This window comes from Lagopus leucura, unplaced genomic scaffold (assembly GCF_019238085.1).
Source record: "Lagopus leucura isolate 7727_CA_CO unplaced genomic scaffold, USGS_WTPT01 Super-Scaffold_100004, whole genome shotgun sequence".
NCBI lineage: Eukaryota > Metazoa > Chordata > Aves > Galliformes > Phasianidae > Lagopus > Lagopus leucura.
In genome coordinates, this window is record NW_024962264.1 from 25,488,765 (window position 1) to 25,507,340 (window position 18,576).

The 18,576-nt window shown below is 46.8% G+C and overlaps 1 protein-coding gene across 3 annotated transcripts in view; it reads right to left on the reverse strand.

The window, feature by feature from the left end:
* Nucleotides 1-3,232: 3,232 nt before the first annotated feature.
* The window catches only part of AFF1 (AF4/FMR2 family member 1), a 54,402-nt gene continuing 39,058 nt past the window's right edge, over nt 3,233-18,576 (reverse strand). For 2 of the 3 annotated variants that reach the window (XM_042870397.1, XM_042870400.1), the window contains exons 11-21: nt 16,444-17,355; nt 14,538-14,635; nt 12,417-12,666; nt 11,294-11,385; nt 10,753-10,816; nt 9,986-10,122; nt 9,385-9,456; nt 8,723-8,816; nt 8,584-8,627; nt 7,393-7,610; nt 3,233-5,823 (exon numbers count right to left, since the gene is read on the reverse strand). In XM_042870397.1, coding sequence (XP_042726331.1) covers nt 5,702-5,823; nt 7,393-7,610; nt 8,584-8,627; nt 8,723-8,816; nt 9,385-9,456; nt 9,986-10,122; nt 10,753-10,816; nt 11,294-11,385; nt 12,417-12,666; nt 14,538-14,635; nt 16,444-17,355 — 2,103 coding nt within the window. In that variant the 3' untranslated portion in view covers nt 3,233-5,701. The remainder of the gene's footprint in view (nt 5,824-7,392; nt 7,611-8,583; nt 8,628-8,722; nt 8,817-9,384; nt 9,457-9,985; nt 10,123-10,752; nt 10,817-11,293; nt 11,386-12,416; nt 12,667-14,537; nt 14,636-16,443; nt 17,356-18,576) is intronic. The other variant, XM_042870398.1, reaches the window with a different exon arrangement.

Genomic DNA, 18,576 nt, shown 5'->3' on the forward strand with positions numbered 1-18,576 from the left:
GGTTCCGTTTGTGGAGAAATCAATACCACAGTAACAGCTGAAGGCTTCAGTGGTCTCTGAATCCCTTTTGTCACAGGAAAGGGACACACACAAAAGAACTTGCAGTGTTCTGTTGAGAGCTTTAAGTGCAAGTCTAGCTGCTAAGCCCAGCTTCAGGATCCAGTAACAAATGTGGGGTAACAGTTGAGGTCCTAGGTCCTTAGGATTATTCAGCCAAAAAAAATCTCAAAACAGGTACTGCAGTTGAAGCTTTCAATCAGCAGCAGGAAGAATGGAAAAAAAAAGCAATACTTAGATCAAGGACTAAAACAGGAACTGAACACTGCTCTGTGCAAAGGCGACACAGTCACAGACCTTGACTGCAAGGTCACATCTGGCTGGAAAGACCTCAGCATCCTGTTCTTGCCCAAGCACGCACAGAGCGGGGACTGATAGTTGTCTGTGACCACAACCCCAAGTTTCTGCCTTGTTCAGGTGATAGGAGAGCAGCAAATGTCTATGCCTTCAGTGACAGGAACTGGGTGGGTTTTAAGGTTCCTTCCAACCCAAGCCATGCTGTGGTTTTGTGATTCTATGAAATGAAGCCTTGTATTTTCATTTAGGTTGAATTGACTTGTAAAACAAATCTCTGTGTCGCTGCAGCACCATGTGCTGCAAACCCAAGTACTTTATTCCAGATGCTCCACTATGTTTTGCTGGCTGCTTCTGCCACATCTGTATTTGTTTTCTAAACCTTTGCATGGTTTCTTGACTGGAGCTGGCAGAAAGTACAGCATTCCTAGCCAGGAGATTAAACTAACATTTGTAATTCTTTCCTGGCTCTGTCATCAAGCTCGATGCTGCTGTCACCTCACAGCGTTTTTGGATGCAGTTCCTTGGCTTGCAGTTTGAAAGCTGTTTTGGCACCAAAATCAAGTCCACAGGCTGCTGCAAAACTGCAGCCATCTGATTGCAGTCAGATGCAGACAAACAGCATCCACGTAGACAGGCACCTGCTGGTCTGAACCTCAAATCTCTGATAGCTACCCCCACCCAATGGGTGCTCCTTCTGACACGTCTGCGCTGTGCAGGCTTCAGAGAGGCAAGCCAACGTGCCCTCCATCAGAGCCCGTCAGAGGGGAAAAAGAGGCAATTACAAAGGAAAAAAGAAATGTGATGTGGGCAGGAATCTGTGCTGCTTAAATGCTCACAGCTGAGGCTGCACAGCTGTGCAGCAGCCCTCAGTCCCAACCCAGTTCTGTGATCTCAAGCCCGTAGGGCCAGCCTGCTGCTGTCAGCTGTCTGTTAGCAGGTTAACTAACATTAATTAATTAACCTTTGTTAAAATTCTTGCTGAACAAAGGTCAAAGCTGAGGGCGTATGGCCCAGTAAAACATGACCACCTCTCACCAAGAGGGATGTGATCTGGAAACGTGCGTCGATGTTTGCAGAAGCAATGCTTAGGGATGCAGGCCATCAGGATGTTGGATCTTGGAGTCGACGTTCAGTCCAGCAAGATGTTCCATGTGTTATCAAGGGTGTTCCACGCTGTTATTCCTCCCAAAGGCCACAGCGAGGCAGAGGCAGCAGCCACAGCCACACATGGGTGCCCCTAGGGAAGTGCTCAGGGGAGCAGAGCTGAGGCTGTGGTCACTCAGCTCTGGATTGCTGAAACAAGAAATTCCACCCCACCCCCCCACCCCCAGCAGCTTGTTTGCCAATTTGCCATTAGAGATTGCACCACCATCTCGTTCACTGGAAGAATTTAAAAACAAGCAAGTCAAAATTCGTTCATTTTAATTATATATAAACTCTTGTCTTTATATATCCAGAAACACGCACACACAGCAGTTCATCCCCCAGCACAGAAGACAGACAAAAAGATCTGTGACACAATTTTTCTGGAGGGAACTTTACCTTGTTTTCCTTTCCCCAAGCTGTGTCACAGATCCCCTGTGCCCTTCTCTCGGCCCAGCTCCTGGCAGGCAGTGCTCAGCAACATTCAGACCTTACCTTAAGGACATCTCCACTGAGAATTGTGGTGTTTCACATGCATTTTAAAATGTTGAGCAAGACAGGGTTAAAAAAAAAAAATTGAATCACAGCGGTGACATTTGAAATCCTCTCTCCATCCTCAGCAGCTCTGTTCTGAGCAGCAGGAGTGCCAAACGGCCACACCGGCTCCTAGGAATGCCTCTCAAATGTGGGAGTGGAACAGAACAAAGCCATCAAGCCCGGCTGAACAGAAGCATGGTTGAACAGAAGCATTCTGATGCAAAGCGCTGGACCCAAAGAAAAGCCTGACCTCAGGAACGCTGGGGGAGAGGAAAGAAGCCCCACAAGACTTGCAGAGGCTTTGTGCCTCAACACAGCACGCCCCAGAGCAACAGCGGCAGCACGTTGCAGATGTGCATACAAACCCTTGGGTCGGGAATAGTAATTTTTGGAAACACATTCAGAAATGCTGACAGTGGCCCAGAAACGCTGTTGATTTTGATTATTAACAGAGCAATTAATATGAAGCAAGCATGAGCTGCCAGAGAGAGATCCAAGTGAGATCACAATCAACTTTCATGCAGCTGCTTTGCCAAAAGCTGTTGCCTCTGAAAAGGGTAAGCAAAGCCCAAGAGAGAAAGACAGCTAATCCAGAATAGATAACAAATCCCAAAATAAAATACACATGGCTGCAAAGTCAGGTTTGGTAAACAATGGTTCAATAAACAACCAAACCACCCAGCTCCATCCTGCTCCAAGCACCAATTGCTTCCAGCAAACCATGTTTGCAAACGTGACATCATCCTCTCCTCTCATCTCATCCACAGCTGAAAAATGCACCGGGTGCTTCACATCTCAGGTTTTGTCTAACTGGCTGTTTCTTTTACATATTCCAATTTGAATTTTGCCCTTAGGATTTTAAGTGTGCAGTGAAAAAGTGCACTGACCTAAAAAAAATCTGTTTCCATGCACACTATCTGTAACAGCAACAAACCCAGCAAGCATTTAAAACAGGATCCAGTATTCTGAACGCTTCAGATGCTACATTAAAAACCACATCCATTAGCAGCAAACATGATAGGTACAAAGCGTATTGCAGAAAAGACCTGAATTAAACACGTATCCCAGCAGCGCGGAGACGTGAAATCGCTCTTCCTGGGAGCACACATTCACCACCAGCAAACAAAGCAGAGGGCAGACAGCAATTCCTCTCCCAGAAGCTGAGAACACGAGGACTCTGGCAACGACTCGCAACAAATGGGCTACTTCATGTATTGTTTATTACCCACATGAACGAATTGACCATGTCGGACACTCCGTCGCACACAGGGCAGAGGTTATGTACAAGAGGGACACGTGTCCCCAAAATAAGTTTAAGGTGTACAGGTTTGTAATGAGAACCAAGATGGAAGGGAGAAAACCAAACACAAGGACATTGCAATCAGACTTTGACCTTCAGGTACAGAAGAGATCTCTGTCTCCATGGAAGTGGAGCTTTTCAACTCTTAAATAAATGGTATCTTAAAAATAGAACATTTAACAATTCAAACACATTATTATTTCTTCTAAATAAATATTGCGTGGAAATGATGCTGCGTTGCCACCACAGCCTCCTCTCCTTCAGGGACTCAACCATCACCTCTAATTTTCCTTAGATGCATAGTTTTATTTCCTAATGGCAAATCCTTTTTTTTTTTTTTAACTTCCCATTTTATAAAGGGCCTGATCAGACTCAGGTGAAAACTATGGGAATCTTTCCCTAACCCTCGCGGGCCTCTCACCTGGCTCATGATGGAAATACAATGGCTTTCTGAAAATTAGCTCCAATTTAAGCAGTCTCTTCCACCAACAGAAAGAAAACGCTGCTTCCACCCACCCTCTGGATTTGAAACGAGAGCCCCTGTTCCACCTTCCAGCTCCTTCCAGCAACAACAGCACTCCCTGCCCTCTTCCTCAGCTAGAGCACCTGGACACAGCCTTGCTGCAAGGAGAAATCAGAAAGCAGCAGCGACCCTCCGCTCTGCATGCCAGGAGCAAGCAGGCTCCCAGTCACTCCCTCTCACGGCCCGGGGCAGCCTATCCCCAAAATGCAGTAAGGCTTTTAATAAAGTGAACATAGGACAACTTAAAGGTGCGTCTCTGGCACAGCACTGCTGGGCCAGCCCATGGCAGGGGGAAGCCGCTCCTGCAGGACTTATGTGTGGTAATGCAGACCCCCTTCTTCCAAGTATTTTTTGCAGATTCTTGTGTGTCTCCAAACTCCCAGCAGGTGTTTTGCTGCACTTGTGCAGATCTGCTCCTCCACCCTGAAATGATGTAGGGAAAGGGAGCTAACTCACCAGAGATATGTTCTTCCCTGTAAGCGCAATTTATTTTGGGATATCGTCCTCCTCTTCACCACTCCCGCAGCTGGGAGGGATGTGAGAGGTGACCAGAGGGCTAAGGCACACTATCAGATATGAGGATGGCAGGATGCTGCTGTCATGCAACAGGAAATCTTTGGGTACAGAAGGCTGTCTTCATACAAGTGCCGTGGATGCTGCCTTCACTGCTACTGCCACCTGCCAAATCACAATTCCAAATATGCAACTCCTGACTAGGACAAAGTCCTGACTAGGACAAAGGCTTGCAAACACCTTGCTATTCCCTTTTGTGTTCCCTTGAAGACAAGTTCCACGTCCCTGGGCCCACTCTGTGGTTTAGCTGAGGTAGAGTACACGGTTACCTCCCACATAAAGGGCATTTGATTTTGGTACCCACATCCTGCTCCTGGATATTCATTGGGACCAGCAAGGGCTGCAGGCTAACATCCAAACACAGGACTCATCTTGTGCCCCATGAGGCCACGTGGCCTCTTCTTGTCCCACCTCTCCCACCCAAAACTGTACTCAAGTGGGCACAGTGACCCACGACAGCCCTCCATCTGTCCACTCCCCCCGAATGGGCGCAGCGTGAGTGGACGAGGTGTCCTCAGCAGGAGCAACATCCCTCCATCACAGGGCCAATGCTGAGCCCCAGCTGCATTTGGCTTCCACAGGTGAAACAGAGCGAGATGGTGAGCAACGTCATTTAGGGTGTGTGCCAGGCCAGGTGGAGGCACAGTGACGTGACTTTGGAAGTGGATGTGCAGCACCAGTGGCAGGGTGTCATCAGTGCAGCTGCTGGCAGGCAATGCACGTGAGCGAGGCTGGGGCCGGTGAGGCAGAGCACTCTGCTGTCTGTACCACATTGTTTCGGTGATGGGGATGCCACTTGCCATCCAAAAACAAAGATCCAACATGATGGACTGCACCCATGCTCGCAAATACACTCATTTCACATCTCCTTCAGGCACACAACTGACTGTGGTGTGTTGCATAATAACTTCTGGAGGCAGATTTCCTTCTTGTCGGCACTTCTTCAGGTGTGATTATTGTCCTGCTGGTTATTCATAATAGAAATGTTTTTAGACCATCAACACATAGAGCCACTCAGACGATTCATTGCACTTCACCATTTTAAACGAAGGTGCCATCAATGCTGAGGCCCTCCTCTGTCTCTTCTTTTCCAAGGCAACAAAATGCTACCCTAAAATTAAAGTTCATTTTTTTCCAGTGTAACCAGATAACTTCACCTTTATTCATTTCCCTTGCAGGTGCTTTGTATCCAATAATTCAGCAAGCCAGAGTATTTCTGAAGCTTCCAAAGTGCAAAAGAGTTCAAGGTACTTAGCCACCACGAGCACCAGTTAAGGCGTACTTGAGTTCAGTCTCAGCCAATGTAAACCCTGTCTAGTGTAGTGTACCATTTCGGTCATGCTACTGGTCAGTGCCAGAGGGCACACCGCTGTGCTGAGTTCAGCAAAAAACTCTGCAAAAAGATTAGAGAGAGAAAACGGTTGGTTGGTTTCACGCAACAGGCACAGCATGTTTGGCAATACATCCCTTCGCCCCAAAACACCATGTGTGTGACGAACAACAGCACTATGAGCACTCACACTCAGTGTGGGCTGACTGAGCTGTGTCCATACTGGGGCTGTCACTTGTCCACCACTGCTTGTGTCATGGGACAACAAAAACAGTATTTTTAACAGTAAAACTATAAAATGCGAAACCCGGACAGGCTGAGAGTTGGGCAGAGAGGTTCAACAGGGGCATGTCCTGCACCTGGGAAAGAACCACTGCACACATCGGTACAGGCTGGGGGCTGACCTGCTGGAAAGGAGCTCTGTGGAGAAGGACCTGGGTGTCGTGGTGGACAGCAGGTTGGCCATGAGCCAGCAGTGTGCCCTTGTGGCCAAGAAGGGCAGTGGGATCCTGGGGTGCGTTGCAAAGAGTGCAGCCAGCAGGGTGAGGGAGGTGATCCTCCTCCTCTGCTCTACCATGGTGAGGCCACATCTGGAGCACTGTGCCCAGTTCTGGGCTCCCCAGCTCAAGGACGGGGAACTTCTGGACAGAGTCCAGTGGAGGGCGACAGAGATGATCGGGGCCTGGAGAACCTCTTGCATGGGGAAAGGCTGAGGGAGCTGGGGCTGTACAGCCTGCAGAAGGGAGGCTGAGAGCAGATCGGATCAGTGCTTATCAATATCTAATGGGTGGGAATCATGCGGGTGGGGCCAGGCTCTGTTCTGTGCTGTGCAGCAACAGGACAAGGGCAGCGGGCACAGATTGGAACGCAGGAATTCCATACGGACATGAGGAAGAAGTTTCCTGTGAGGGTGACAGAGCACTGAACAGCTGCCCAGAGAAGCTACGGAGTCTCCTTCTCTGGAGACATTCAAAGCCTGCCTGTAATTTTCCTGTGCAACCTATTTTAAGGAATCCACCTTAGCAGGGAAGTTGGACCAGATAATCCCCAGAGGGATACCCTCCAACCCCTATGATTCTGTGATTCTGTGTAATAAGAACGTAGCAGTTGTTTTACTGCCAAATGCTGGTCACGTACTCAATAAGGACTCCAAGTGCTGCTTGCTTACTCTGTTATAGCAAGAAACAAGTCTCACCATTTTCAACTCAAGAATTCCAGAGACTCTGACAAACAAAATGAAACACAAGGCCACTGGGCACAAACCTGATTGAAAGTGAAGTGAACCAACTCAGAAAACCTAAGCTCCCTGCAAGGGAAAAACAAAGAGCAGAAAAACCCCTGGGCTGGCTTCTCTTGTTAGCACGAAGCAATTTGCCTGGTTTCCTGCAGTGAACCCTTAGTTCATAGACATCTGAGGCTGCCAAGATAATCTTTTAATTGGAACACTCACCAATATATCATCACTAAGTATTTCTGCCAAAAACCTGCCAATACACCACAGGTGTCTTTTCAACATACTTAAGGCTTTCTTCTGCAGTCAAGGTGTTTGTTATACTAAATGTTAGAATTTAAATAGGTTCACACAAATAAACACAGTGTGCAAAACGAAAAGCTAAAGTGAAGGAACCTTACCCTTATTATTCTTGGACAGTGCATCAGCATGTTCCCAAATATTATACGCATAGAGGACATAGGAAGTGATGTTGACATATGAAGAGGTGATGCTTGGGATGGTGACTGAAGAGCCAACGCCGTTGCAACCGCAATTGCTACCATTTGATCCCTGCTGAGAACTCACTGATCTGGCAGGAGAGGGCACTGGAGAATGAGGAGAAGGCATGCCTGTGCTTCTGCAGGAGAAAGAAACACCACCGTGAATGCCTGTCTTCAGAGGTAAATGTCTTATCACAAGTTCCTGACATTTCATGCCAGGAACTATCTGGTGTCACCTGGACCTGCACTCAATGTGGCCCACTTGCCACAGGGTAAGGTTCCATCATTGCTTCCTGCCACAGGTTGAAGTTGCTTGTATGAGATAGCCTCCACCACTGCACCTGGGAAGCTATTTACATATCAGCAAGCCATACTGCACATGTGGCAGAAAAACAACTGGATCTTTAGACCAAATGAGCCTCTCAGTCACAGACTTTAAAGGGGATCAGTGTGGAACTAAGCATCTATTTCCCAAATACATTCACTGCAAAACAGAGGAAAATTCTTCTTCTGTCCTAAGGTGCAGGTCCTGTGTTCTGAACTCTGGGTCAAACACTTAAATGGCAGCTTTCCTTTTGCTGCTATGCACACAAGAACTGTGCTGTAAATATAGGAAAGTGACATGTTCAATAATTCAAAAATCAGAAAATGAGTTTCTTTTTCTTAATTGATGACTAACACAGAGAAAAATATACAAGTATTACTTCAAAGTGATTCTAGCATGGTGTAAAAGCGTTGTCTTACTAGGTAGCAGCCATGGAGATGGGTGTGATATTCCAGAGAGTCTTAGAGATCTCAGACATGGAATGGAAGGACGACAAGAGCAGGGGCTCTGAGAGCAACACAGCCACAGTGCTCTCCCCACTGTCCTGGTGGAGAACTGATCCCCAGGACAGGCAGTGACTCTCTGGATCTCATCCCATAATAAAAAAATCCTTCACTGATGCCAAAGACAAGAAAGAGAGCAGAAACACCTCTGTGCCCCCTAATGTGATGTCAAGCAGCAAGGTGGAGTGGGTAGCAAGTCATTTTCAAATGTAGTTAACATCTCAAAGATTCCTGCTTCAGTTTCTGCTCACACCTTTACAGATGCAGATTTTCACACCTTACCTTGCAACACACGGAGAAGGTGCCTGTGTTATTCTGGAAGAACTCTGCAGCAAGGAAGAGAGCTCTTGTTAGTTTTCCTGGCCATACCAGAACGAACTGTAGCCCCTGAGCTGGTAGCACAGCAACACAAGTGCCCTACCTTGAAGTGGTCGTTCAGGATCCTGGAATACTTTATTGCAGTGTCTCTTTTGTAACGAAACATTGCCATGTGCAGGAGGGACTGGCAGCGCATGCTGTGAACAGAAATGCAGTCAAGAGTCAGCACTCATGCCTGGTGCCACTGTACCAGCAATGACCACACCAGGCAGTACCAGCAGCCAGCAGCCTCTCTGACAAACCAAGTCCAGGATCTCCTCTCCTGCTCAACTTAAGAAGAGTCAGATTCTGTGAAAAAGAGGAAGGGCTATGTTTTAAGGAGACGGGTGCACAGCCCTTTTGGACGCCAGGGGCTGAGTGAGCCCTCAACCAGCAGCAGCAGCAGCTGTGCTCAGATACAGCAGCAGTTACACAGCCAAAATGTGGGCAAGCAAATCACATTCTTCTGCCTGGGGTGAAAGCCTTCACATGCTCTTCAGTTACCAACAGGTCAAATTTTGGAGCCTGCACCTTTCATGCCTGATCTCTTGTTATATCCTAGCCCACTTTAAAGATGTTCTGGTTTGCTCTGGCTTTTATATTGTTTTTTCCCTTGAAGAACTCTGATTCCCATTTAACTCATTCCTTTGCCCCTACAAATAAAAAAGGACTTTCACTGTAGTAAGTCTACAAACAGAATAAGAAGTCGGAAAAACAGCTACGCACCATAGCACAGCAAAGACATGTTCATGTGAAGATGCCGAGACATCCGTAAAGGGTTTTAGTGTCATTACGTATCTGAGGGAACAAAATGAACAGCATCTGGTCAGTCATCAGGGCTCCCAGGTCCACTTAGAAGAACAATTGCATGCCACTGCCTCAAACACTGCTCCAAAACCCCAGAAAGGTGATGCCCCTATGGGTGCAGGCCTGAAGCCCTCAGCAGGAGCTCTCTTCACTGAGGGTGGAATATTAATTCCAGGCCAGGTAAGACATCTTGAGAGGAGTTCTCACAAAGCAAAAAAGCATTGTGAAAATACAGTCCATTAAAATCAGAAAGCAGTGAAATTTAAATATGTTGAAGTCTGCCATAAAAAAATTACTGGCAGCTGTTTCAATCAGCTCCATGGGAAGGAAGTCAAAGCAGCTGTTGAAAACACGCACACAACCGTCAACTTCAATATGAATAAAGTGGCTCCTGTCTCTTTTCTATCTAGCATAGGGCTCCCTGGGTTGTACTGCCTGCAGATGTCATACCAGCAAACAACACAACCACTGCTTCCCTCCAAGCACGCTGTCTGACCATCATGGTTCCAAAGCCACTTACTTGAGGAGATCTATTGTGTCAGCAAAGATGCTGTAAGCAGGTTTTGGTGCTTCTGCATTCGATTCCAGGGCCATCCCGTATTCAACAAAGGAAAGGGCAGCATCAAGGTACTGAAAGGCCTTTCCAGTCTTGTCCATCTGTTAGAAAAAATGTCTCACTTTCACACAAAGGCAAAAACTATTTATCTCAAGTGCACCTGAATTCCTTTTCTCTCTCCAAATAGGCAGAATTTGAAGAAATTACAAAACACACATCAGGTCTCCAGGTAGTGATGGAAGGCTGTCTGCTGAGCCCCTAACATTGTCCTGCTCACCAGCCCTGTGTGCTTGCACTATTGGCCTCTCTTCCTTGTGTTCTGCCACAGCAAGTGTTTTTCCCATGGCAGTAATACTTTCTAGGTATTCTTGGCAGCACCTGGGGCTCACATTTGCAAAGGGCATTTCCAAGTCTTGTTTAACAGCAACACAGTTATCACCAGTACTCTGGTATTTCAGAGCAAACCACCCTAGAACTGACTTTCTGATTCAGCTGCCAGGACTTTGTGATAGATCTACAGAGCAAAGTCAGCTTTTATTCCTGTTCTCCAGGTACAGTCTCTGGATGTGTTTATACAAAGGGAAGTGCCTGAAAATTTGGTAAATAAAAACAGCCTCCCCACATATGACTGGAACGTGTGGAAGGGACATCGACCAGCACAGTTCCATCATGTACCTGCAGGTGTGAGATCCCAGAAGAAAAGCAGTGTTAAGCACAGGGCTCAGGCTTACCATGGCATCAGCCTCATGCTTCATCTTCTTGGCCTCTTCCAGGTAATATTCTGTCAAATGCTGTCTGAAATGGAGACAGGCAGAGGAAAACAAATGTAAGAGAAAAAGGATATGGGAAGTAACAATGCTAACCTTATCTAGATGATGCTGTGACTCCAATACAAGCTGATACTGCTATCAAACACACATCAGATTTAGAAGAATCACTACATGAATGTCACGTGCCTGTTTAAAGGTTCATATCCCAGACTGGCCTGCCACCTGCCAGGACTCAGAGAAAGCAACAGCGTCCCTAGCTGTCAGGCGCACTGCACAGTCCAGTGCAGAGTGGGATGTCTGCAAGTTAAACAAGCACCTGACTTCTAGACAGCTTCTCTCAAACTGAGAGCTGCTAAAAGGAGAGACCATTGCTTTGTGGGGATGTCGCAGAGGTGACAAGGCAGGTCTAACAAAATCAATGGTCGGTAAAAAGCAGGAGCCACGGTGGCTGCATGACCAGCCTTGCCTGCCATCTTCAGAGGGGCAGAGAACAAAGTCTTACCTTTCAAACTTGATTTGAGGTCTCCTCGGTTTGGAGGTACCATTTGGCACAGAAGGCACTGGTAAAGAATTTGTAACATCCCCTGCAGATCCCTGAAAAATCAGGAGCAGAGATAAAGCTGCTTAGAGAGACCCACTTAGAACAGTTCTAAAACACAGCTTTCCTAAATTTGAAGTGAAAATGTTTATTTGTCTGAGATATAAGCTACATTTCAAGGTTCCTCCCCCTGTTCTTTCCCAGACCCCAGGCCAATACTGGAAATGAAAACCTGGCTTCCCACCAGGCCGCTGCTGAGGTTTTAGTGCCATCAAACATCCCCTGAGCAGGCAGGAATTGGGCAGCAGTTTTCCTTGTACAATAGCTAAGATAGCAGTAAGGCTGCCAGCAGCACATTTTTCACAGCCACTGGAAAAGACAGGAACTGGTAATATTCATTCACACTTACACACTTAACCATACAGCAACTCCTGAGTCTGCATTACTAACTACAATGTCAGGAAAAAGAAAGCAGTGAGAAGCCAGCTTACGCAGCACGCACAGCCTCCATTAGGGTGCATGCATGTGGAAGTTCTGGACCACACACATACAGGCACTCAGAAATGGCAGTTGAGCTGAATTTTCTAAGCCACTAATGCGAAGATCTAGCTGCAAGAATCACTAACAATATTTCTTAATGCAAGCTATAACAAATTCTACACAGGTTGCAGCCAAAACCAGAGTTTGGTTATTTCTTACTCGCAAGCAATCCACTTGTTTTTGTTAGTTCGTTTTTTGTACACACACTTCTCTTTACACCTACCATACCTTACTGGCAGTTGTCTACATTCAGGACCAGTTCCTGTCATAAACACCATTCTTTTTTTTACATGGTCACCCTTTCACACTGAGTTTCACCAGTGAGATGAAAACAGAAAAGTGAGTAGCGATACAACAGCATGGCTATTCAAGCTAGGAAGATACAGTCACAGATTGCCACTGAAGGGACAAACATGTTTCAAAGAGCTCTTCCTGGTGGCTGGTTTACTGTTCTTCTCACTTACATCCTATAGACAGGTTTCTAAAGAGAATTAGATGGCAGCTACAAGTTGCAGGACACATCCCACCACTAATAACCAATACCTACTTTGTTACCCTTCACCTGCTCAGAGTGGTTTTCCACCATCTTCTTCTGCTTGGAGGAAGAAGGATCTTTGTGGTTGCCTGTGTCCAGGGCAGTGCTGCTGGCAGTGGCAGGCGGCTGGCTGTTCTCACTCCTGGGTCTTTTATGGGCCTTCTTGGTTGGCTTTTGTGCAGGATGCAGAGGAGACGCAGGCAGCAGTGGCAGGGGTTGCCTGAGATCTTTGTTCTGGGTCTCAGACGAAGTGTTCCATGCTCTGGAGATGGGAAGTGAATTTTGCAGTTGGGATGAATACAGTATCTATATAATATTGAGGGCGTTGGGTTTTTTTTAAATAAAAAATCATCCTTAAATGCACTGTGTGCCCATACTGTTTAAATTTCTTCAGAAATGCAAGATGACTCATTAACAAAGATTCTAACAGAAACAAAAACAAAATTTCAGGGACTTTGCTGTGTATTAGATACCAGGTGTTCAGCTGCCAACGACACACAAGCAAGTTGCTCTTGAGGTAGGAATAAGCCTCTGGACTCATCCTTGGAGGAAACGTGCAAGCAGAAGGTCAGGATGCTGCAGAAATGCCACAACACCTTCTCATTGAAAAAGGGAGGGGGCAATTCCAGAGAGGAATATCCCCAGGACCAGTCACCCAAGATCACAAGGGAAACACAGCACTGCCTGTCTCCCCCTGCTATGGAAGAAGGCATCTTCTGCAGCCACCGACGCTTGCCCTGACACATGACCCCATGCAGGCCTCAGCAGAAGTAAGCCCAGTTGGTTCTTTAGGACTTGCCAAATCTACTAGACAACACATGTGAGGATTCAAGGGAGAAAGATTTTAAATGCTGCATTTTTAAATGGTGGAGCTGTTCATATTTAATAATACTGTGCCAAATTTCTGACCATCTGGGGTTGGGATTACAAGGGAACTCCTGCAGCTATAAGCAGAACTCAGTAGCTCTACATCTAATTTCACTGACGCTCATTTACATTATTTTCTTTCAGTTCCTCAAAGTTTCCAAGAAAATAGAAAGTGTTTAGAGTGAGGAGTGCTAAACATGGACCCTGACTGTCAACGTTTTCCCTGGAGAGAAGCAGCTGAGTCGGGATGCAAACCTCAACAAATCCAAGTCAATACCTCAAGCTCATGATGGCCCTGAGTAAGCAAAAAATGACTGCAGCAGCTCATGATGGATGCACCAGCCTCCTCTCTCGGGAGCGCTGCCCATCAAGATACTTTCTTGGAAGCCCTCAGGCAGACCTAGCCAAAATGCTAGTGGTATGCTGTTGTGCAAATCGTGGAGGGAGTTTCAGCAGAACTACCAGAAGCACTGCCCATGCAATTGCTGGAATAAAGGAGACATTTTTGGCTATGAAGGCCACCTGAAATTCCTGGCGTGATTCACAAGGCACAGTGCATGTGCACCTATTCAGCTACACACTGGGACAATTTGAGGGGAGAAGGGAAATGCTCCTGACAAGGGATTACCACTGCAGTCAGACAGGGTCCCAGCAGGCAGGCAGTCTGCCGCAGTATTTCCAACTCAGACACCAGACTTTGTGCAATTGTTTTGTTGCACAGCATCTCTTCTGAAAGATGGCAGTGCCACTGTGTGGATATCAGCCTAGAAGGAAAAGCAGCACTGGCACAACCAGCGATTTCATTTCCTGCAGCCTCAACAGATTTTTTGAGCTATGTGTAATGGAGGGATCAGTTCAGCAATCTGAACTGCAGGATGGATACCTCTGTGTTTCAAATGGCCAAGCCTTCATTTCATCTCCACTGCTAGAAATTGGGACAAGTGCCACCGCATGCAATTTTACAGCAACACAGTGCAAGCGTGGCAGGAGGCCAAGCACCAAAACATCAAAACATCAACTTGAGCATTGCAAAGGGTGAGAAAGATGGGGGACACTAAGGGCAACTGCATATCTGCAACAAACAAAAAGGCAAAATTACGCTCCTACAGCCACGTGGCAGACAAATTTGCAGCAGATTATGTTTCCAAAGGCACATTATGTTAAGCAAATTCACAGGAAGCATGGAAGGTTTCTCTTTGTTTTAAAATTGTAAAGAAATGCTCAGTTTAATGCATTTTTTCTACCATCCCACCACTGTATACTCACTTCAATTTACAGGAGTCTTTGTTAGGTGAAGACTGCAGTGATTTTGCTTCTTTGTCCAACTTCCTTTTCTTCCTATCGATGTCCTTCTCCTTTTCTCTCTAACAAACGCAAACAAAAAAAATCAACTTTCATGTAAAGCACAGAACAAAACATCTAAGTTATGGTTTCACATTAAAAAAAAAGAGATTGGAACTGGCAAAGTGGAAAACCAGAGTACAGCAGATTTCAGGCTCACTGACAAGTCCTGAAATGACCTTTATCCACTTCTGCTTGGACAGAATAATTATTTTGTCACGGAGGGGGCGGAAAAGCTAAAGTTCTCCTTGTCAATAGCTGAAAACTGATGTGCTTCCATAGCTGAAAATGCACATTTCATGATGTGATTTCTGCATATTGTTTTTTTTCTTTTTTTTCTTTTTTTTGTCTAAGATTAGGGAGAAAAAAGCATTCATCAGAGACTTAAACCACTCAGCTTCCTGACAGGTGGAGGGATTTGGGTTTTATCAGCAAGAATCAATTAGAGGGTGACATTTCAATTAAATCTGCAGCCTCCACACTGCCCTCCAGTACAGCAGGAATCACTGAGGCAGAGGGGTAATAAAGAACACCTTTTATGCACACTCCATAGATCCTATGATACAAACCATGAGATGCCAAATCACCAGAGGATGAAAAAAACTTCCAAATAATTCACTACAACACTAGAAAATTCATAGAAAAGGAGTGCAAACCATGGCGTACGTGGTGCTAGCAAAAAGCATCTGAGTACTTTCCATCCATCTCCTACGAGCAGGTTCATGTCACTGTGATGCAGCTCGGTGGCTTGCACACGGACGGTGCAGAGAGCCATCAGGGCAAGGCTCCAACACTGGGATCGTGTCCTTACGCCATTTCTCAGGTTGATCTGTGATCACTGCTTCAGAAAAGGTCTGGCAGCTGCAGCTGACCCAGCTGGCTGCAAGGGAGCCTATGCTGCCAGGGGCGCTGCGGCACACTGACACAACACACGTGGCAAGGCTGGGACACAGGTTTTCCCGCCATCAGATGCTCAGGTTGCGAGGCACGATGTGCCCAGCATCAGATAGCTCCTCTTTGGCCCTGGAGAGACCAGTGGGAACACTGACAGCTTCACTGCCTGCCTGCCTTCTTCCTGCTGCACCGCAGGACAGGAACCACTGGGGCATCCACTTTTCTTCACCATCTCCTTGTTCTTCTCGGTTCTCCCACACAGCCACAGGAAGCTCATGGGGTGACAAGAGCAAATGAAACTTGCACCAAATCAAGATTATTCACCCACATGTGCTAAGCCACCTCCTTCTGAAGGAGGGACCAAAAAGACATGGGGGTATCAGACCAACTCACTGCAAGCCCTGCAGGAGAACTAGCTGTATTGTCACAGTCCATTCCGGGAAGCATCTTCCAAAAAAACACTTGTGATCAATGATCAAAGCAAGGGTTGTACTGCAATTCAAGGAAAAGCAACTATTCTAGTTGCAGGGTAATATAGTTGATAGCTGCAGAACAAGCGGGGGGCAGCATGCTCTCCTGCAAGGGATATCTGATGGCTGAGGCCATGTCTGTAACACGAGGTGCATGCAGAAGGCACTGCTGCCCTGCAAAGCTCTCCTTGGGTTGAAACTAGGACTAATCTTTCGGAAACACCAAAGCATTTGTTAGACAGCTTGCATTTCATTTGCTCAGTGGTGGATTTTTGACCAACAAGAAACATCAGGGGATAGTTTTTGATGAGGTTTCCCTTTAAAAATTTGGCAATGCTGCAGCAGGAGTAGGTAGTCTATTCTGAAGCTATGAAGAAGAAATAAATCATATGCAGGGTTTTTTTCAGACATCTCCACGTACACCACTGTGGCCCCTGCACAAACCCATCTCCACCTCTACCTCTCACCTTCCTCTTTTTGAAGGACCTGTCAGGAGTGTCTGCACTTTTCTTCTCCAAGTCCTGCCCCTTGCTGCCAGTGTGCTCCTTCACCTCTGTTCTCTTCTTTTGGTTCCCCTTCTCAGGAGGCTGGGGAATTCTTGACAGGAGTGGGAGATCAATTCTAACCAGCAGGCTGGGATTGCCAGGCACGTCCCTCACCGGTGGCAGCAACTTCTTCTCCTTGGTGGGCACAGGAAGCTTCCCCTTGTGAAAACCCTCCTTGACCTCAGCAGCAGACCTGTGGCCACTAGTCCTGGTGGGAGCTGCGCCCTGGCCCTCAGCGAGGTGTTTGAGAGTGGGATGCTCCTGGGCACTGCCTACCAGGACATCTCTCATGGGTCTGTGGTCCAGCAGGGCTTTGGCATCGGCATGGTGGGAGCTCTTGTGCTTCTTCTCTTTAGGAGCCTCCTGCAGCCGGGGTTTCAGTTCTTTTTGGTCACAGGATTTGGGTCTGCTTTTTGTTTTGGGTTTTGGCTTGTCTCTGGAAGACTGCTCTCCGATCTCATAAGGAGCAGGCTCGCTCTCCACCTTCAGGCCTCCCTTGGGCTCCTCGTGCACTGGGGGCTTGCTGGGCCTTTTGATCCCCACAGTCTGTCTCTGTGAGGGCTCCTCAGTACGCACAGGAGACTTCTGGCAACCAAGTTTGGTTGGAAGATGAGCATCCTGAGGAGCCTGGGCTGCTCGGATGAAGCTCCTGTCATGAGGTTCCTTTGGTGCAGCACGCTCACAGGAGGAACCGTTGCTGACAGGCTGCTCCTTTTCCTCCTCGTGGTCATCTGTGTGGGCAGTGTCACTGGGACTTTCTGTTGGCACTGCTGGTGGGTTCACTTTGGTGAGCCAGTTGTCAAGCTGCCACTTATTGGAAGTTGGTGGGTCAGGCTGCAGATAGAAAGAGAAAGGAAGCATGCAAAGCTGACTCCTTTATCTCAAACTGAGCACTGGTTATCAGAACCCACTAAAATTTCCCTATACTGTTAAAAGACCTTGAAGGCAAAAGACCATGAGATAGGGGGAATGCTTTGGTACATGCACACCAACCATTAATTCAGAAGCACAGACATCCGTATTGCACAGGACCAGTCAAACTGTGACACAACACTCCTGGATTCCCCCAGCCCTACCTGTCGTGCAGTAAGAGGCTGCTCTGCACAAAAGCCTCACCTTGGTGTGCTCTATGCCACTAACCAACACCCTGCACAGTCAGACATGCACAGACATAACCACTGCAAAAACAAACCAGGTGTTATCCTCACAATGCTTTTACCAAATCATTTGCACAAGATGGATCAAGAGCTGTCACATCTCACTGAAGTCCGACAGGTACGGTGGCAGAATTCTGTGCTTTAAGCATTTATCAAAAGAAAGTATATAGTCAACACATCAAGCCCAGCCTCTTCTGAGCCCTCTGCCTGCACTGTCTGCCAGGTGTGTCCCCCTGATCACACAAGGCGTGAGCTACCACTGAGCTAACTGACCAGATACATCACACGACTAGGAGAAGCCCTACAGATCAAAACAAAGGTCTGACAAATTGAGAAGAGAGTTAACCAAACAGCCACAAAAACAGACATCAAAGCTGCAAATTGCAAATTAGGGGCATGATTCTCTGGAGCCAGTTCAGAAAATACCACTTAGTTCTCAGCCACAACTCCCTGTTCTGAGAACAGCCACAGCACTTCTCAGAAAAAAGCTCTAGCGCAGGAAAGGTCTTCCAGGACTAATTAATCCCTTCTGCAGTGGCTTTCTTCTCCACCCAGACTCAGCCTTTCTTTGCGCAGCAGAACATAGTGACATGTCTTCAACCATGACTCCAAAGAAAAGCCTGGCATAAAAACAGATTTGGTTTTGTCACATAAAATTAAAACAAACAAACAAACAAAAAAAACACTCCATTCTCATTTTCAGATAATGATCTCTTCCCTATTTTCACTAGCATTTTAACTTATTAGCCCCTCAGGAGCATTTTGTTGTTGTTAACACTATGAAGACCTTGCTTAGGAACTTTATCAGTTTTGGTTTGTAATGTAAGTAGGCAACTATCAGACAGTGGCAGACGTTGACCCTTTTCTGCACTTATCATCAGCTACCACGTGTGATCTA